This window comes from Mesoplodon densirostris, chromosome 6, assembly GCF_025265405.1.
Source record: "Mesoplodon densirostris isolate mMesDen1 chromosome 6, mMesDen1 primary haplotype, whole genome shotgun sequence".
NCBI lineage: Eukaryota > Metazoa > Chordata > Mammalia > Artiodactyla > Ziphiidae > Mesoplodon > Mesoplodon densirostris.
This window is the reverse complement of record NC_082666.1, coordinates 8,484,571-8,506,228: the sequence shown is the minus strand read 5'-3', so window position 1 is coordinate 8,506,228 and position 21,658 is coordinate 8,484,571. Positions and strand designations below refer to the sequence as shown.

General features: G+C 43.3%; 1 protein-coding gene and 1 non-coding gene across 2 annotated transcripts in view; one reads left to right on the top strand and one right to left on the bottom strand.

The window, feature by feature from the left end:
- Positions 1-21,658, top strand: part of GARNL3 (GTPase activating Rap/RanGAP domain like 3) — a 130,894-nt gene that overhangs the window by 30,973 nt on the left and 78,263 nt on the right. Inside the window, exon 3 of the mRNA XM_060101175.1 lies at positions 15,330-15,404. Within this exon, the coding sequence (XP_059957158.1) occupies positions 15,330-15,404 (75 nt within the window). The remainder of the gene's footprint in view (positions 1-15,329; positions 15,405-21,658) is intronic.
- On the bottom strand, positions 9,500-9,606 carry LOC132492864 (U6 spliceosomal RNA). Its single transcript, XR_009532917.1, has one exon. It is a non-coding gene; the product is annotated as a U6 spliceosomal RNA (small nuclear RNA).

Genomic DNA, 21,658 nt, shown 5'->3' with positions numbered 1-21,658 from the left:
CTTTCTTCTGTCTTGGGGCAAGTCCCTATTTTGTTGGGGTACATATCCATTCCGTGGGTTGGAGCAGCTTCACCCTCTTTGTAGGAGAGGAGAATATCTGTGGTTTTAAAATTTGCTCCCCTTTTGTCCCCCACTGGGTGAATTTAGGGAAAGTCATGCCCAAATCCAGTGTAGCCTGCCGTGACTGACTTACCAAAAAGGGCTCCCAGTTTCATGCCACAATGAATATTCTTATTTTTATATTGAACTATTTTACGTATTTAATTAAAGCAGTTACTTTGGGCTCCTTTATGTGTAAGAAAAGGATTGTATGCTTTTTGGCCTCAGCTTTTTAATTGGTCTTTCGCAGTTATCACTGTGTTGCAATCTTTTAAAATATAATCTCAGGCTGTGTTTGCTTAATAGATGTGAAGACTTTTTAATTATGTTGGGAGTACATTTCAGCCCCTCTAAATTCTCCTTTTGATCCCCACGATAGTTCCACAAATTCCCTTGCAAATTCGCCTTTGGATGCTTCCCCTTCTTGTTCCCACTGAGCCTGCTCTTGCCAAAGTCACCAGAGACCTTTCTGCTACCAAATCCAGGTGATGCGTTTAGTCTTTAGCTCACAGGCCCACTCTGCACATGCGCCCTGTTAAAACTTTCCCCTCCCTTGGCGTCTGAGCCTCTGCTCATCCGTGCTTCTCTTTCTACCTCCCTACTGTACCTTCTCAGCTTCTTTTAGGGAGCTCTTCTCTTCTGCCTGGCCCTTGAATTTGGATGCTCCTCAGGGTTCTCTTCTCACTCTGTCTGCTCTCCCTCGCCATCTTTCCTATCCCATGGCTTCAGGTACTGTCTTTAGGCTGGTGACTCACAGATCCATATATTCTTCCCAGGTCTCTGCCCACAGCATATAGGACCACCTGCCCAAATGTCCACTGGTCATTGCCATGGGCAACTGAACCTTAAAACGCCCACTACGGAACTCACCATCGTTGCTCTTTGCCCACCCACACCACTGGGTAAATGGCTCTACCTTTCCTTCCGTTGGTAATATCAGAAACCAGGAGCTCACCCATAGCCCACATCCAATCTCTTACCAAATCCTGTTGGTTATATGTTCTCAAAAGATTTCATGGGTAAGTTGCTCTTATTCACATGGATGTGCACTCACAATGCCAGACCGTCTTTTGAGGAGACGATAGATAGATAGATAGACAGACATATATATGTATATATATGTATGCATGGAAATATGTATTATGTATATGTACTAATATAAATTTCACAACTATCTGATGAGGTATAGATACTTTTGTTACCCTCATTTTATAGATGAGGTAACTGAAGTTCAAAGAGATTAACTTGTCCAAAGTCACATAACTAGTAAGTTCCAGAGCTTGTCCCTCTGTCTTATGCACAGTAGGTTGTATTTATTTAAAAGTTCTATAATCTCCCCATTGTTATAGGCTGTGCTCCAATGCCCCTCATACTTTACGGCACATAAAAATCACTTGAGGAATTTGTTTAACATTCAGGCTCTGATTTGACATGTCTGGAGTGAACCAAATAGTGTGCATTTTTTTTACAAGCTTCCATTGTGAAAGTGACTTTTAATTCCTTATGTGTTTCTCATTTGATCTCTTAAGGAGATAGGAATAGGAAAAGGACAGGCGTGTTTGCTTCTATGAACTCCCTTTTTGGAGTGACATGTGTCATTTCCTCCTTCTCTGAGCTTCCGTCAGTTCTTCTTGGTCTCCCTGACTTCTCAAAGATTCCATTCAACAAGCTTTGATAAGAGCATCTAGTTTTTCAGAATCCTCAGCTGTAGTTAACCTGATTCTGGGGGATGATTTGCTTAATGCTACAAAGAGTACTTTCCCAAATGTCCCACTCTGTCAGCCTCATACTTATGCTTTCAAACAAATAACAACAACAACAAAACAACAACAAAAAGCCTTCAAATCTCTCCTTTGCTTATGGAATAGAGCTTTTAGCTTTCTAAAAATGCCTCCAACCAGTCTTTGGAGCCTTCACGCCTCTGGTCCATGATCCAGGCAAATAGGCCTTTACTCACCGTCACCCAGGCCTCTAGGGCTTTTTTATGCCTCTCCGTCCTTCTAAAATGCCTTCTTGAAATACACCTCTACCAGGGCTGTTTTCCATGCAGCCTTACCTGCTTCCCCTATGGGGAAATCATCTTTCACTCTTTAGAACCCTGCAATTCTTTGCATTTCTCTATGGCACCTGTCATATTTTACACTGAAATTATTTGTGTGCATTTCTTATACCTTTTCAGTGGGCAGAACTCATGGTTCTTTTTTGTTGTATCCCCAGTGGCATCTAGCTCACTGCCAAATGTCTATGTATTAGCTAAAAGATCAATTTTGCTAAAAATCTGGTGTCTGATCAACTTTTTTCCTTTCTTAAATTTTTATATTACTTTCCATTCTCTGTGTGTCTATGTACACATGCACGCCGGTATACTTTTAAACATACTTTTCTGATTATAAAAGGAATACATGCTCATTATAGAAAATTTGAAATATAGTGAAAAAGCACTGGAAAATTAAATTAGTCTGTAATACTACCACCTATGGATAATCACTATTAAGATTTAGTGTGTGTCCCTTTAGTAATTAAAGTTATATACAAAACGGTTTTATATATTTTTTGTGCTTCTTTACTTAAAAACAAAGTAGTCTCTTTTTGAAGACATAGATACTCTTCCACAAACAACTTTGTCTTCTTCCATCTAAATCTCTTATTTCTTCTGTGTGTCTGATTGGCTACGCACTGGCTAGGACTCCAGAACCATGTTAAATATCATGGTTGCAGGCATCCTTATCCTGCAATTCCAGGTAAGTTTTTTAGGAAGTATGTGAGGGTTATCTTTTCTCAATCATTGTGTGTCTGAGAACGTCTTGAGCTATGCCTTCCATAAGAACAGCTTGGTTTGTTTTTAAATTTCTGAGTCATCACCTTTCTCTCTTAAAAATTCACAAATGTGGGGGACTTCCCTGGTGGCACAGTGGTTACGAATCCGCTTGCCAATGCAGGGGACACAGGTTCGATCCCTGGTCTGGGAAGATCCCACATGCCGTGGAGCAACTAAGCCCATGTGCCACAATTACTGAGCCTGTGCTGTAGAGCCTGAAAGCCACAACTACTGAGCCTGCATGCCACAACTATTGAAGCCCACGCGCCTAGAGCCCGTGCTCCGCAACAAGAGAAGCCAGTGCAATCAGAAGCCCACGCACCACGACGAAGAGTAGCCCCCACTTGCTGCAACTAGAGGAAGCCCAGGCGCAGCAACAAAGATCCAACGCAGCCGAAAATAAATAAATAAATAAATTTATTTTTCAAAAAAATTCACGAATTTTGATCTGTTACTGTATTGTTTTCCTAGGTCTGCCGTAACAGATTACCACAAACCGAATGGCTTAAAACAACAGAAATTTATTCTCTCGTAGTTCTGGAGGCTAGAAGTCTGAAGTCAAGATGTTGGCAGGGCCACACTCCCTCTGAAGGTTAGAGGGAGAAATCCTCCCTTGCGTCTTCCAGCTTCCATGGTTGCCAGGAATCCCTGACATCCTTTGGCTTGTAGCTGCATCACTCCAATCTCTGCTTCACATGGCCTCCTGACCTGCATTTCTGTAACTGTGTCTCCGTCTTTTCTCTTATAAAGACACCAGCCATTGGACTTAGGTCCCACCCTAATTCAGTGACCTCATCTTAACTTTTGTAATTACATCTACAAAGGCCCTCTTTGCAAATAAGAGCGCATTCTGAGGTTCCAGGTGGATGTAAAGTGGCAGCAGGGGGCAGGGGACACCATTCAAGCCAGTACAGTTACTTTCTGCCCTTCAGTGTTCAGAAAGAAGCCTGAGACAGTTTATTTTCTTTTGCAGAAACCTTTCCTGCCTGGATCTTTCTCAAACCTTCTTTATTCTTTTATTTTAAAAATGTTTCCCATAGTTTCTCTGTCTTTCTCTTCTCACCAATTTTTCCTAAAATATTGCATCTTTGCAAATCTTGGACCCAGGTCTTACATCACGGATGAATATTTTCTTGAGGTATATCTTTGATTATTGCTCATTTTTTCCCCTTGAAACGATAAGGAAGATCTTTTTTCTGTCCTCTGTAGCTGTCTTTTCTTTCTCATTATTTTCATTTTGCTTTGCTCCTTTTCATTTGGAAAGGCATCTCAAATGATAAACATCCTACTGTCTCTGTTTTCTACAGTAAATGTTTTGCTTTCCTCCTCCAATGAAGATATTAATCCTACATTTGCATATTTTGTCCTCTTTTATCTTGTGCACTTCCACAAGCTTTATACACTTGTTGCAAAAATTGTCTTCTGTTTTATTGAGGACAACAACCGCTTTTCTAAACTTTTATTTTGGTTTCATAGTAAAAAATGATGAGCTTCCTTTTTTATTTTTCAGGATCATATGTAGCATTTTTTTTTTCATAACTCCCATGTTGGTGATTTTTTTTTCCTCTTTACAAAATGTTCAAACAAAAACAAAGAGCTATTCAGACCTTGTATTTTCAACAGACAGAATGTACAATGGCCTGAGCTCTCATTGTCCTTTTGGGTACTGCAGCTTCTCTGAACCAAACATCTGGATGGCCAGTGGTTGTGCAAAGCTCCCTGATCAATATCCAGAATCTAGCTGGCATTTATCTTGTAAAGCTCTGCTGCAATGAGATAGGATGTTCTCCGTGCTTGGATTTTTGCTGCTCTGAACGAGTAGCTCTAGAATTTATACATATAGCCAGGACTTAGGGGGCTCCAGGTAGCAGTCTGGTTGGAAGAGGAGTATTAAAGTAATGTTTGCTTAGCTCTTTACATAAGCTTGAGAAAATACCATGTGTGTAGATTAAAGAACAGGATGGAGATTAAGAAGGTTCTATCTCCCCCCATCCCAACCACACTTTGGTGCGCCCAGCAGCTTGGCATATTGACAAAACCATTTTCCCCAGGGCGCTCTGCTACCAGGACCCTTCTGGTCTGTCTCCCTACCTATGGCACGTTGCTTATGAAGACTGCATTTTCTAACGTGGACTTTGTCTCCCTCCCTCCCCACATCTTGCCCAATGTGTTCTTAGAAAAAGGTGCTGGAATGGCTGGGGCTACCTTAAAATGCAGTACCTGTGCAGTAAAAGGATGACACCTAATGTTTTATTGTTACTCTTCATATAGACCCAGTGTTTCTTAGTCCAGAGGAGGTGGTGAAGAGAAAAATAAACTACCATCCAGCTTTCTGTAATGACCACAGATTTGCTCTGTTTTGGGCAACCAAGTCAGTGACCGAATATGTTTCCCAGTTCTTTCCTCCATTGGCCATACAGTAAGTAGAAAATGTCCTGATATTTTGGCCATAGGGTGGACAATCAGTCTTCAGACTCATGAATTGTCATCTTTTGTGCTGAATCTTCACAAATATTTTACTGGGAATTTGAGTATCAGGGACTAGTCAGATATTATTATTATTATTATTATTTTTTTTTACAGTACGCGGGCCTCTCACTGCTGTGGCCTCTCCCGTTGCGGAGCACAGGCTCCAGATGCACAGGCTCAGCGGCCATGCGTACGGGCCCAGCCGCTCCACGGCATGTGGGATCCTCCCGGACCGGGGCACGAACCCGTGTCCCCTGCATCGGCAGGCAGACTCTCAACCACTGTGCCACCAGGGAAGCCCCTAGTCAGATATTATTTTAATGAAGAAACCAAGATGGATAGCGTTTGAGATGGAGGGTTAGATGACAGTACTCATCCTGACTTGCCTCAGATTTCTCAGTAGAATAGGTGGAGAAGTCATTGCTTGGAAGAAAAGGTGTTTCTGGAGTGGCGATTTGGTGATTGAAAAGTCAGGGCCAGGGCCTCCCTGGTGGCGCAGTGGTTGAGAGTCCGCCTGCCGATGCAGGGGATACGGGTTCGTGCCCCGATCTGGGAGGATCCCATATGCCGCGGAGCGGCTGGGCCCGTGAGCCATGGCCGCTGGGCCTGCGCATCCGGAGCCTGTGCTCCGCAACGGGAGAGGCCACAACAGTGAGAGGCCCGCATACCGCAAAAAAAAAAAAAAAAGAAAAGAAAAGTCAGGGCCAAGATGGGAGATGTAATGGGAAGTGAAAAAGGAATGGATAAAAGAACTGGGGAGCAGTAGTGAAGATCTAGCCATGGTCAAGAAGCATGAGCTTGTCGTCGGCCTAGTCATATGGAAATATGTTTCTTTGAACACAGAAGGGAAGCATGAGAGTTTACTTGGTAAGAGGTGATTGAAAACTGGGACTTGCCTTGGTGGGCTTGAGTAGAACTCAGCAGTACGAAGGTCTGTGTGTTAGTAAATGCAGTGTTGATATGATTAACCACAGATCCCCAGCTAGAATGTGTACCGGAAAGAGCCAGCGTGGGTTATAAGTCAGGTACTGTGATGACAAATCTATACCAGTGTGGGTGAGAGCAGGTTTGGGGTCTTAGTAGTGGACGACAAAGCCATGGAGTTAAGTGAGGTCATTAGATTTGAGACAGCTGAAGGACGTGAGCTCAAGACATCAGATAAATCACTGTGATGGACGTTGAGTTTGCTGAGGATGGTGGCCAGAGATGTGGATGATAAGTCTGAGCCCAGATCCGAGGCCTTGGTTGTTCTTTAGCCAACAATTATCTTCCTAGCTGGAGAATCTTCTAACCAATTCAGGTTCTCTGACATGTGCCCTGGTGCCCAGCACTCCAGCTGCCCAACCTCCCAAATCTTTTCTCCACCCCATGGCACAGGCAGAAGAGGATGGAGGTGAAGAGTGGGAGGAAGAAAACATCTCCTCTGGTCCCCGTCTCCGCTCCCTTGCCTCTTGCTGCAGACAGCGGAAGTGAACCAGACTGACCAGGAGAAGTGAACCAAGGGCCCAGGAGCAGCACTCGCCAGTCAGGGGATGGCTTATTCCACCCATGTTCAGGCCTTATCTCCCCACCTTTTTTTGATGGAAACATTTTAACTTTCTTTCTTCCCTTCTGAGCCATACCTTCTAAGTCAGGGGTATGGATGTGTGTCAGAGTGTCTACATGTCTGTGATTTGTGTATGCAAATGGTCTCCTTGACCAGTATTTGTAGTTTTAAAAATCTACTTATGTTGGAAATCATTTCTCAAAGCTCCTGTACATCTTCCAGAATAAATTGCATTATAGCGACAAAACCTTCGCTCCCCAAGGCAGAGTTGTCCCTCCAGCCTCTGACCGCCCCCAGTGCTCCATCCTTACTTCTGTGCTCTGGCATTTAACCAGGTTATGTGTGATTTATCTGTTTACATGTGTGTTTCTCTCTCTCTCTGTGCTCCTCCAGGGTAGGGATCATGTTGCATTTGTCTTTATAATTCCAGCAGTTAGTACAGACCCTGAGAAATTAGTTCTCAATAATATTGGAAGAATGACAAATGTTTAAACAGACCTTCCAAGAGTGTAAATGCAGCACTGAAATGGTTTAATCATACTAACAATAGTCAGGGCATTTTATATTAATCATTATCATATTATTATTAAAATACATATTGTTATAACAGGATTGAGCACTTCCTATGTCCAGAAACTATTCTAGGCTCATTCCATGTTTTATATTATTGAATCGTCTCCACAAGCCTAAGAGTGGCTACAATCATTGTCCTCATTTTAGAGATAGGGAAAATGAAATTTAGAGAGGAAAAATTGAGTGATTTGCCCAAGGTCACACAGCTAGTAAGTGTGGAACTGAGATTTGAACCTGATCAGTTGGGTGCCAAAACCCACACCTGTAACCACTCATTTTAAAGAGAGGAGATAGGGACAGGAGATGGAAATCTGAAATATTATTTTTAAAGATATAATTTACACAAATTTTAAAAGATTTTTTTCCTAAGTTAAAATACTGTTTCTGTGACTTATATATACCTGAATGCCAAGTACCCAGTGCATGATAAGCAGAGATCGCAGGGATCCTAGTGCTGCTTAAGGTATGGAAACAGACACCAGCCCATAGAAACAAAACAATTCAGCAGAGAGGAAAGAGCCTTTTGTTTTTGAAAATTTATGTATTTGTATTAATTTAGGAAATATTCTCATCTAATTGCCTCTAATATTAAACTAATAATACTTTTATTTACAGTAGTTAATGAATAACACTTTATTCTTCCTTTTTTAATTTTTCTTTTACATTAATTTGTTAAATCATACAGATGGATATTATTGCTTGGATATTACTTTTTTCCAGAAATAAAACATCTAAGATATTGAACACTGTTTACTGTTAAATGAATCAGTTACAGTTTGGCTGAAATTAGAAAGCGTCTACTCCAGATATTAAATTACATGAACTTCCACCATTTTTAGTATATTTAACTAAGTGAAGGTGTTTCAGCCTGAGAAACTGAATTGATCTTGGTCACACAGAGTTGCATCAAGGTCCAGCATGTCACAGTCCTGTCAAGTAGAACTTTCCGTGACTGTGGAAGTTTGTCATTTGCTCTGTCCAGTGTAGCCATCACCTGTGGCTACTGAACACTTAAAATACGGACAGCGCAACAGAGGAACTGAGTGTTTTTTATCTCAATTAATTTAAAATTAGATTTAAATGGGGCTAGTGGCTCCAGTATTGACCAATGCAGGAACTCTAAAGGAATTCCTCACAGGACCAGGCAGATCCTAATCAAGTGATGATTTGATTTGCTTTTTCCCTTTTCTCTCTTGGGCGCAGTCCTCCTCAGTACCGATCCTTTAGTGTATGACCAGGTTAGAAACGTTAGACAAAATAAAATAACGTAAAAACCGTGTCCTTTTTTCTTAGCATTACTGATGTTAAATATATGTTAATTCCCTTCCCCTGAACTTCTGCACCAAAACAAACTCAAAAGAATTCTGCTGTTTGTATCTTCTGTCGGGAAACTCTCCCCTGCGTTCCTGGTGAGTGAGGGTGTGGCTGGCAGGTGGAAATGGGGCCCTTCCCCTCCTTGAAGACCCTCTGAGCCAGGACTACCTCTGTGGGGTGTGGTTCTGACAACCTCTCCAGTTCTACAGTTATTGGTGTATTCAGGTTTCTCCCTCTCCTTAAAAGAATCTTCATTATGTATATTTTCCTAGAAAATTTCCATTTCACTGAAGTTTTTGGTAATCGTCGCATAGTCGCACATGGTATTCTCTCACACTTTTAAAAATCTCTTTTCTGCTTAGCAGTTATATTTTCTTTATTATCACTCCGTGTATTTGTGTTTGTCTTTGATTTTTATTTATTTCTTTATTTTATTGAAATATAGTTGATTTACATTATTGTGTTAGTTTCAGGTGTACAGCAAAGTGATTCAGTTATATATATGTGTATATATACACATTTATGTATATACAGTATATATATATTTTTTCAGATTCTTTTTCATTATAAGTTATTACGAGACATTGAATATAGTTCCCTGTGCTATACAGTAAGTCCTTGTTGTTTATCTATTTTATACATAGTAGTGTGTATCTGTTAATCCCAAAGTCCTAATTTATAAAAATATGGAATGCTTCACAAATTTGCATGTCATCCTTGCTTAGGGGCCATGCTAATCTTATCTGAATCATTCTAGTTTTAGTATACATGCTGCCGAAGTGAGCACTCTTTGCTTTTTAGAATCAGACTTGCTGGCCATCTCTTGGATGTGTTTATCAATTCTACTGCCTTTCTAAATCTGGAATTTCTGCTCTGATCTTTTATTGATTCCTCCCCCCTGCTTTCCTTGGGTGTATTTCATTGTTCTTTTTGTACCTTCTAGCAGTTAATGCTTTAGTTCATTGTTTTTATTCTTTCTTATTTAATGATGAAATCATTTAAGGATATGAATTTTCCTGTAAATACAGCATCTATTGCATTATCTGTTTTGATAGGTACTGTTTTCGTTGATGTCTGGATAGTGTCCAATTTTAGTTTTCTTACTTGAGTTTTTTCAGATGTATATTTTAAAATTTCCCACTTTTTTATCCTTTTGACACTAATTTCTCATTCAGTTGCACTATACTAAAAAAATCATCTGTATAGTTTCTGTTTTGCAGAATTTATTCATGCTTGCTTTTATCCAATATTTGATCAGCTTTTAAAACTTTAATAGATTTTCTTAAAAGGTATGTATTCTCTGTTTGTACCTTGATAAATTCAGTATATGTCTATTAAATCATGCTTATTGATTTTATTATTTGATTCCTCTGTAATTCCTTACTATTTCTTGCCTTGACCTATCAGAGAGAAATATACTAAAATCCCCCATTATAATTATAATTTTAGAATCTCCATCTATTTATAAGAGTTTTGTTTTATAATGAGTGTCTATAATTATTATATTTTGGGAGTGAGTAGATCTATCTATCCATGTACCATAACTTTTTTAATGATATTTTTTTCCTAAGTTCTACCATCTGATCTTATTATTCCCTCACCATTTTCTCCCCAACTTACCATGAATATTTTTAACTTTGCCTTTCTTTTTCAGGATTATCTTATTGTATTTATTGTATTGTTTTATTTTATTATCTCTTGCAGCTAGTTGGATTTCATTTGTATTTCCAGTCCTTGAGCCTTTCTTCCTGTAATAGAGGAGTGTAGCCCATTGATATTTATTGTAATTGTCTGTGCTGTTCTCTCCAATGACCTCTATGAGGTGTTCCAAACTCCCCGTTATCCACTTCCTCATTTTACCCCTCTCCCTCACTCCATCCTTTAGGAGTGCAGATCTGGACTGATCAGATAAAAAGTATCTTACTGGTCACTGAACTCCTGGGTAGGCAGAGCGCTTGCAAAGGTCAGAGCACATGTGGGAATGTCCTTTTTGGACATTTCTCCTGAAGGATAACAAAGGGCCAGGTATACTCCTGTGTGAGGAGACTGCCTGACTCCCTCCTCTCTGCTGGCTTTGGAGGGGTGAGATCTCAGATTGCCTTGCTCTCTACTTTGTTTCTAAACCTTTCGGGCTGGTCTGCAGTAAATAAAGGCATTCTCTAGTTGTGGTCTAGCTCATTAGTAGGGGACCTTACCAGAGGGTAGTTGGTCTACGGAATGATTTGGTTGGCCTTGGGTTCTCTGCCCAAAGACCATCTTAATAACACCCCAGTCCATTATTCCTTGCATTTTTCTCTCAGGTATGTTCTCTGTGTTTTTGATAATCATTTTCCTCTATTTATCTCAAACTGATATTCTAATCTACTCTTTTGGGGGTATTTTCTTCTCAGTATCTAATTTTGAATTCACTATGGTCACTGTGAAATGTGGTCTACATTTCAAAATTCAGAAACCATGCTTTTACATCAGAAAGCTGATCACAGATTGTTCCATATTCATAGATCAAGTATCCTCCCAAATTATTACAATTAGTGATGACCTAAAATTTCCTTGTGCTTTTTGTAGTAAATTATATTTCCTAGAACATTTGCTCGTATACCTCAAGTCAGTTTCCACATTTTAAATTATGGACTTGTCATAGGTTTAATGATTTTTTTCTTTGTTCTTCCTTGTAGGGTATGTTATAGGGTATATAGTTGGCTTAGAACATCAAAATGCAGTTAAAAACAAGTGTATTTCTCTGTCACATCTAGCCAAGCATTTTAAGTTGTTGGGTGGCTGTGCCCCACACATTCAGGCTTGGGATGAACCCACTGTCTTCAGTATGGACTTCGAGGTCTCTCTGGTCATTGAGGTTTAACCAGTGGAGGGAAAGAGCACGTCTGGGGGCACCTCCCCTCTCTAAAGGGCTGGGATCCCTGCATGCCACTGGGACTTTGACCCACCTGCAAGTGGGGATATGAAGTCAAATGGCCACCTTGAGGGAACTGTGGTCTAGCCATATGTCCGGCTACAATTCCATTACTATGGAAGATGGTGAGAATGGATTTTGGCGGCAACCAGAACTCTGTACCACGTGGAAAGAGTCGGAGGAGAGGACTTCTTGGTTGTGCAGTACTGGACATTTAGATGGGTTCTAGTAGACATTGTGTCATTCCTGAGTCAAATCTCCTTCCAACAAAGGGAAGAGTTTATAGATTTTTAATAGTTTTAATTGGCCAGATCAAAGGCTTATGAGGAATAATAGAAAGAAAACTACTGATAGAAACAGTTTCTCTGCTGCGTTAAAAGGATATTTTTTTTCCTGGAGTGTTATTTTTTTCAACCCCTCATTCACTAGAGCACTGTCCCCTTTCACATCAGGTGGTGTACCAGTCCTCATCAGCACCAGCCTCCACGGCACCCTCTGGTTTATTTAGCCAGCTGCCCGAGCCAGCTGGGGGTTGGGGAGGTGTGGGGCAGCAGAGCTCTGGGGCTGCCATTCCACTTGCCAGTGAGAGTCACTTCCCCAGTGTGACTGGTAGGTCTCCTTCCCACCTACTGCCCGAATACCCCCCCTCACCTCAGACAGCCCTTGCCAGCATGAGCTCAGCAGTGTTAGTTTGACCTTAGTTGGACTAAGTTACTACTCAGGCTACCTTTCCCTTGCAAATGGTGATTCAGGTGATTTGGTCTGTCCTTCACCTTGGTCTTTCTTTCATCGTAGACCTGGTAGAATCTCTTTGAAATTTCTTGGGTGAGTAATGAACCTTCTTGCTTTCTGGGGCTAGAGTAGATCTTTCTCCCAGTCTTATATCCCTTTGGTCATTTCCACAGGGATTTGGCATTCATCTGTTCATGGATTTCTTGTGTAATAAATATTTAGTGAGTATCAATACTATGTCAGGCAGTGAGCATAGCTCTGGGGAGGCAGTGGTGAGAAAACCATCGTCTTCCTGGAGCTTCTCAATGAGAGTGGAGGGGGTGCGTGAGGAGAGACGGGCATGAATCAGGTGATGGCACAAAGGAATGGCATTCAGGACCCTGAGGCCCTCTCTGAGACTTGCAGTGGGAGCTTTTCCCAGGCAGTGAGGTCAAGGAAGGTGTCTGAGCAATGGGAGCTGTGGTGGAACTAAATGGTAAGGAGTTCACGAGGGGAAGCGGGGAGAGGAAGACCTTCCAGGTGAGGGGGTCCTGTGCGTGCACGTCCCCTGGTGGGAAGGAGGGGGATGCCAGGATAGAGATGGGACAATAGAGATGGGATCGTGGGACAATCAGATTCGCAGTTGCCAGAATCCCCTGCGCTTTGATGTGAAGAGTGGTTTGGAGAGAAGTGATGGTGGGTGGATGCACAGGCCAGTGAGGAGATGGTTGCAGTCACCCAGGGGAGAGATGACAGTGACCTGATGGAGATGGTGGTGGTGGCGATGGTGACGGTGATAGAGTTAAACGTGTTCGACTAAGGCAGGAGTTCAGGGTCTTCATGGATTTGTGATTATAGTTCAGAGGAAGCTAAGTTCTTTCTAACCATCAAATCATTAAACATGTCCTTCCTTTCTTCTTTTTGAACCTTTCAATCAAGGTAAGCGATAAACTTCTTGTTCTAATCTCAGCAAAGGAAAAGGGAATCATAGCCTGTGCCTAGCAGTGTCTGGAATATAGTCCACCACTATTTATACTTGTTATGTGAATGAATGACTGAATCAGTGAATGATGGTCAGTCTTCTCCCAAGCCTTTGATTCCTTGATGAGACTGGCTCTAGTGAGGACTATATCTACCAACCTCTAATACAGGGATGTGTGTGTCACCCTCTCTCTTTATACGCCTATGGCAGACATTAGTAATTGATTGTGGCTCCTGGCATCAATGTGTGACAGTACACATGGAGTATCACCAACCAGGGAAACCTTTCTCAGTCTTGGTGTCCAGAGGTAGATCTGATACCGTGTGACCCAAAGCGCCCACCATACTCTGCCATGTGGCTCAAAGTCCCCAAGCAAACAGACACTCATGCAGGACATTCCCAGGGCTTAGAGATCACCTCGCAGGAGCTGAGCGCAAAGGTCAGACCTCTTTTTGGGCAAATTAAATCCTTTGCTACGTAGCCTCTGTTGCCCATCTTCAGTCTATCAACAGTGTAATGATCTGATGATATAAAAGCTAAACATATACATAAAAATCTTCTTTGTAATTGTTTTTAGAAATGATTTTGCAGGATATAGGTTAGGTACACATATAAGTTAGGACCTTATCATGGACATTCCATGGAGGAGGGTTAAGTAGGGTAGTGGTCAGATGAGGATAACAGGCTTCTGGCATCTGACTGCCTGTGTTCACATCCCAGGCCCACCACTGACTTAGATGTAACCTTGCCTAGTTATTTAACCTTTCTCTGCCTCAGTTTCGTCACTCATAAACGAGAGTAATGATAGTACCTACTTTGTGTTGTTTTTATGAGAATTAAATGAGATAACACATGTTAAGGCCAGAGGAGTACATGGCATGTAGAAGCTCTCAATAAATATTAGATACTATTATTTTTGTATTTATCATGGGAAAAGTTTATCAATCTTTTCCAAACAATTTTCCTTAGGAAAAGTTGTAGAGTTTTTCCCTGAAATTTTTCCATTTATTTTCACACTTTCATATCTCTGAAACACGAGTAAAAATATGAGATAATCATTCTTAAGAAATTGTCTGTCATTTTACTGGGTAAGACTTGAGAAGTGCCCCTCTGGGCAAGTGTGTTCTAATGGGATTTCTGGGATATGGAAATTGTTGGCAGATCTTTGCTGCAAATTTGTGGGCAGATTTAAAAGGTTAAAAAAAGACATGGCATTTTCCTAAGTTGCTACTGAGAAATCTAGAAGATTTAGGAGAAAGTAAGTTAAATCTTGAGTCAGTGATTTTAGGACTGATGCACCAAGCACTGATTTCTTTTTACCTCATCTCTTTTTAGCACCGAGCTCCTTGAATGGAGACTGCCTATTTGCAAGCATCGCATTGCTGGAGCTAAAATACAGTCTGGCAGCCTTGGAAGGGACTAATTGGCCTTTTGGAAACTGTTTGAAACTGAATGAAGCACAAGAGCTTTCTGTGATGTTAGTAGAGCCTTGAGTTTCTGCCAGCCATTAATTGTTTTTTAGGCTTTCCTGTGAAGGTAGCTGAACTTGAGACTTGGCTTTCGGTGTTGCCATCTGTGAGCTACGCTTGTCCACGTGTGACGTGGGTTAAGCTTGTGGGTAGCATCACCTCAATGCTTCAGTATTGGAATATGTTCAAATTTAGATTTGATGCTTTTGTTTTCCACTCTTATGGGTTAGGTGTTCCTCACTCTTCCGCTTCCTAAAGACTGTGGGGCCCACCTGTACGAGGGCGTGGCTGATAGAGCTTCCAAGAGACTGTTAGCTCTAGGCTGGGCCTTCCAGCTCTCGCTGGATTTGACTTACTCATAGGCAGATACGGACAGATGGAAGGGGCATTGCAAATGGTGACCCAGCTTCCTAACTGAGTGCTCTTTTGTCCCCCAGCTTATTTCTAGTGATGCCGATGGAGCCATCCAAAGGGCTGGAAGGTTCAGAGTGGAAAACGGCTCTTCAGATGAGGTAAGGAAGTCTGTATCATCACCAAGCACACAATCATGGTGCCTGTGATACAGCCGTGAGCAGCTTGTGATCCTCTTTTCCACAGAACACCTGCCTAAATGGAGCCCAGGAAGGGGTCAGAAGGGCTCTTCAGAGTTTTGCTTGAAGCAAACAGGAAGGGAAAGTGCCATCATTCTCTGTATGGAAGGTGCTATTAATAGAGTGACGCGTACCCTTTGAAAGATCTGTAATAAAGCCAGGTAGACACATGAAGGTGGTCTGCCAGCAATGGGACCAAAAGACAAATTCACAGCCACAGCACCCTTTGTGAATGGCCCCTGGAACCCTAGCTCTTACCCTTTGCCAGGCTTGTAGGCTTGGAACTGCCGTGTGAGCAATGTCGGGGTCCAGGAGAGAGATGCAAAATATTACTGTGATTATAAGATGCTGTCTTTATTCAGAGGAGACACCAAGAAAGGAGGCCATTCCTGTCTGCCACTGCTTGGGCCCAAGCCCTCTTTCTGGGCTCTGCTGGTCATCCTCGCCATAGGCCACAGGGACTCACCTTGCTGGCCTTTCTTTGTTAAATCTTCCACTGCCCGCTCCATCCCTTGGGGTCTACCCCCAGAACTGCTGAGTGCTATCTAAGTCCCCCAGTTTTTTCTTCCTTGCTGCTTCTCTGAGAGGCAGCCCATTGCAGTGCTTCAGCACCCCCAGCTTTGGCATCAGGCAAGCCTGGGTTCAAGTTCCAGCTCCCCCACCTCCTAGCTGTGTGACCCTAGGCAAGTAATCAGCCTTTCTGAAGCCCAGATTCTTCATCTCTAAGGAGGAAACGGTCTTGGGATTATCGAGAGGATTCAGTGAGCTAAGCTCTTAAAGCTATTAGCGCTCTGCCCAGTGTATAGTGAGAGTTCAGTGAGTGAGAGCTGTAATAGTAATAATGGTTGTTGTTGTTCCCATAAGTGGTGCTGTATGGCCAGCCTTGCCCTCCTGACCACTTCCTTAATCACCTTCTTGGTGATGGGCTATGGATTTAACTTGAAAGCCACAGCATTCAGGAAGTTGTTGCTCATCTCCACCTTTGCCTTAACTTAGCAAAGCCCTTCACCCAGACGTGGTAACCTCACCATTGCTGTGAGGCAAAGGGGGCAGTCCCACCTTGGGCTGGACCCCTGAATAGGTGCCCACATACTTCTTATCCAGAATAATGTCAACTGACCTTCATAGAAGAAAGAACTCCCAGGGAAATTTGCTTCTGAAGCTTGGAAACAGCCCTCCCCAAATGGTCCTGCTCCTGAGACAAGACAGTCTTATCCTCACAGACTCAAGCAGCCAAGGGTGTCCCAGGAGCTAAGTCAGGAGCAGAAGCATCGAGTCCTCATTCTCCAGTGCTCAGAAAGCTAGCAGCTGCCAGGCCGAGTATCTACTTTGAGCACCTAAGTACCAAAGATACCAGAGGTTGCTGTACCTCAACACATCTTTCTGCTACCAAAATTTTTCAGAACTTCAGCCCAGCCCGAAATGAACAAACTGTTCTGGCTTTCCCCACCCCCACATAAGCACAACTCTGGCCCCTGCCAAAACCAGTGTCTAGAGGAAATCCACAACTCCCCAGAAAAACATAAATGGAGCCTTCATGCAGTCCTAGGATCACCATGCACTTTGGTTATCAAACACTCCTGCCTGGCCCTGTCACCTGGCCATGCCACATGCCAGAGGACAAGGTCAGGGACTGGAAATCACCTTTGGCGGATCATGGGCAACAGTGGCTCCAGAGTCAGGCTGCTGGGGTTCAAATCATGGCCCCGCAACTCACCAACAGTGTCGCCATGGGCGGTTCACTTAACACCTTTAGAACCATTTGGTGGAGTTACTGATTTAACAAATCCTTGTGGTCTGTTGCATTCAAAACACAGTCCTGTCTCAGATTGCTTCTGTGGGCTCAAATACTGTTTTAAATTTTGTTTCCACCAAAGCCACCGAGCATGAGTGCTCCATTGGAGCACCTTGGCTGGGTTTATATCCATGGTCTTCAGTTAAAAGCTCTGGCCAGTGCCAGCGCCCAGCCTGGTGTAAGACCGTGGAGGAACATGAGACTCAGAGGAAAAAAACCTGGCTTGCTCTGAGTTTGTTAAAGCAGTTAGTGCATTAGAAGGCTCAACACGCTGCTTGAAGTTTTTCAAACCCATGAACAAATTGCAAAGCAATTTCATTACTGAGTTATTTTTCCTTTTATCCTTGCATTGATACAGTATGGATACTAGACCCTTATCAGATATATGATTTGCCAAAATTTTCTCCCATTCCTTAGGTTGTATTCTCACTTTCTTAATTGTGTGCCTTGAAGCATAAAAGTTCCTTAATTTGCTAATATCTAGCTCATCTATCTTGTCTTCTGTTGCTTGTGCTTCTCCTATGGTATCTAAGAAACCATTGCCTAACCCAGGGTTGCTTGGTCACTTTTTAGAGTTTACTCTTCCCTTCGGATAATGTCAAATTTGTCTTTTATTTCTTTAAACATAGTCAGTATAATGGTTTTATTATCTGTGACTGATAATTCCAATATGTGAGGGTTTTTGTGGCCCTCTGTTAGGTTTTTCTCCTGGCATATTCTCATGGTGTACTGTGCTCCTCTGTGTGCTTGGCTGCCTGATTGTGTGCTGTTTGTTGTTCTTGAAGATGACTTTTTTAAGAATAATATAAGGCTTAGGATGTGTTGCCTTTTGGCACAGAGTGTGATCCTATGATTTGTAATAAGAAATACATATTTGGTCTTCGTACCTCTTCCTGGCACAGAGCTCCTAAAACCCTTGGAATTTTCTAAGTAATGAGAGTGATCATGGTGTCTTTTGTTATGTTAATAAGTGATTTCTGGAAAGCCCTTAAGTTTCCTAAGGATGGGGGCTGGTCACCAGAGAAACCAACCACGTGATTAGAGGGTTAGCGCTTCAGTCCAACCCCAGCCTCCTGGGAGGGGAGAGGGGCTGGAGAGTGAGTTCAACCCCCAAAGGCCAATGATTTAATCAGTCATGCCTATGGGATGCAGCCTCCATAAGAACTTGAGAGGGCAGTGTTTAGAGAGCTTCCAAATGGGTGAACACCTGGAGATTCCAGAAGAGTGGCCGGCTCAGAGAGCATGGGCACTCCACACCCTCTCCCACATCCACATACCTTGCCCCATGCATCTCTTCCATCTGGCTGTTCCTGAGTTATATCCTTTTATAATAAACTAGTAATCTAAGTAGTCAAGTGTTTCTCTGAGGTCTGTGCTCTAGCAAATTAATCAAACCCAAGGAGAGGGTCATGGGAACCATCAAGCTATAGCCAGTTGATCAGAAGCACAGGTGACCACCAGGATTTACAGTTTGCAGCAGAAGTTGCAGATGTCAGAAGCAGTCTTGTAGGACTGAGCCCTTAGCCTGTGGGATCCGACACTGTCTCCAGGTAGACAGTGTCAGAATTGAGTTGAATTACAGGACACCCAGCTGGTGTTGGAGAATTGCTTGGTGGTGTGGGGGGAAACCACATATTAGAATTGGTGTCAGAATCAGAGGGAGGGTTTGCATTTGCTTTTGCCAGACACCTTTAAACTAAAGTCCCAGCTTGAAATAAACCCTTTAAGCCAAGATACAGGATGGAGCTGCAACTTTACATGAAGGCTGGCTTGTGGTCACAGCACCTCAGAGACACTCCTCCACTCAGTACTGTGGCAGGCTTCCTTGGAGTCTTTGGGGTAAAGGTGGTCTCTTCCAATTCACTCTTTTCTTGAATGTGTAACCCTTTGGGGGTCCCAGCTTAATGTGGGGTGGGTCTCCTATAGACCTACCTACTTCAGTGGATCCTGGGGGTTTGATTCTTTGCCCTCTTGCCTCTTGAGGTCACCAAAACCCAAGAGTAATTTTGCCAGGATCAATAGATGTCTTCAAGCTAAAGAGAATTTCCATGCTCCACTTACCTCTCCGGGTTCCCACTTGCCTTTGTTTTGACTGGTAATTCCTTACTATCTTGTAAGCTCTCCAGTGCTTTTAAGGAGATGACTTTAATATTTGTCTAATGCTTTTAGTTTCTTCAGTGGGAGGTTTGGTCGAATAACCTAGCTCACCATTACCAAAAACATAAGTTATATCAGGAGCGCTATTCCTATAATACATCAAGTCATTCATTCAACCCACACACAGGATCACTTCTCGGTGCCAGACAGGCTGAGCGCTGGTGATGCGGGAATGAATAAGACTGCTGACTGCTAGGGTCCCTACCCCCGTGGGCTCACAGACAGGCAGGAGAGTGGTCAATAAATAACACAGATACATAAGATGATTGCAAATTTTGGTAACTCCTGTGGAGAAAACACACATGGGGCGTGTCATAAGGACGTCACGGTGAGGCCCAGGCTCTGAGCAGTGCTTCTCAGACTGTGTGTGGTGAAGGGCCTGCTTTTTTATTTCCAATCTGTTGCAGGACTCTCTGTGGTCCTACGACGTATGACTGGTTTGCAGCACCCACTCATACAACTCACTACCAAAATCAGTAACATCCGGATTGGTCTGGGTTCTGTTTAGGGAAGCTAATCCCCTAAGACTTGCTCTCCACTGCTGTCTACTTCATCACAGACAGATCAGCACCCATCTGTGGACCACACCTTCCTGCCGTAGAGTTCATCTAGGCCCATCCTCCATCCATGGACCACACCTTCCTGCCGTAGAGTTCATCTAGGCCCATCCTCCATCCATGGACCACACCTTCCTGCCGTAGAGTTCATCTAGGCCCATCCTCCACCCATGGACCACACCTTCCTGCCGTAGAGTTCATCTAGGCCCATCCTCCATCCATGGACCACACCTTCCTGCCGTAGAGTTCATCTAGGCCCATCCTCCACCCAAGGCATGAACCCCTGCAACAACTTTGCCAACAGTTAGCTCCTCTGTCCCTGCCTGAATATATCTCCAGTGATGGGAAACTTGCTCCCCCCTTGATAGGGTTTTTCCTCGGGACACCAACCAGTTCCATCACCAGCTAAGTCCCCTACAATTCCGTTCAATCCTGACCGTAACCACCTGGAGCTAGCGTCAGACTCCACTGGTTTCAGGCTCAGTTCCACACGCTGCCCTCACTTCAGACACCGGTGGCAAGTGTCAGGTCCCTAGGGTACCCACACATCCGTCTAACTGGGCTACAAAGTTAGGGGTTCCCATAACCCCCCTCCTCGGGTTCAGTAATTCACTGAAATGACTCACAGAACTCTGGAAAGCACTTTACTTACCATACCCATTTATTACAAAGGATACAACTTGGGAACAGCAAATGGAAGAGATGCAGAGGGCAAGGGATGGGGGGATGAGGGATGGGGGCACAGAGCTCCCCTGCCCTCTTTGGGTGCACCACCCTCCCAGCACCTTGATATAGTCACCAACCCAGAAGCTCACATGGGTATGGTTGATTAATTCATTCAATCTCCAGCCCCTCTCCCCTCCTGAAAGGTTGCAGGGTGGGGCTGAAAGTGCCAAGCTTCTAATCAAGCTTGATCTTTCTAGCTACCGGCCCCATCCTGAAGCTAGCTAGGGGCCCACCACGAGTTGCCTCATTGGAGCAAAAGATACTCCTGTCACCCTTATGTCTCAGGAAATGCCAAGGGTTTTAGGAGTTCTGTGCCAAGAGCCAGAGACAAAGCCGAAATATAAATTTCCCATTATACCACAGCCCTAAAGTTACTTCCATTTTTCGGCATCTCTCATTGCTAGAAAGTTTTTTTTATTGAACAGAACTCATCTGTCTATATTTTCCACTCAGAGTTTCTATTTATGGTTTCTGGAGCCCATAGTGTAAGGCTGAGCCTTCTTCAGCATGATAGGCCTTCAAGCTTTCCAAGACATCTGCTGTTTTTCTCCTAAGACATGGACTCAGTTCCACTTATCATCACACTCCCTGCTGCTCCTTGGACACATGTGAGGTGGTTTATGGACCTTTTAGGTGGAAGTGCTTGGAATGAACACCTGGCCCCGGGTGCGCCTCACGGCCACAGAGTGAGGCCGGCTCATCCCCTTCCTTGCTGTGCACACACTCCTCTTTTCACAAAGCCCAAGGACTCATTACGAACCTACGATATGCTACCCCCAACTCCAGTCTTTTTCACATGTGCTGTTATTTAGCTGTGAGGCAACATCATGGTATAGTGGAGACAGTTTTGGAGTCAAGCAAACCTGGGTTCAGACCTCAGCTCTACCACTTACCAGTTTATGACTCAATGTCACGGAGCCTCAGTCTCCTACTGGGTAAAA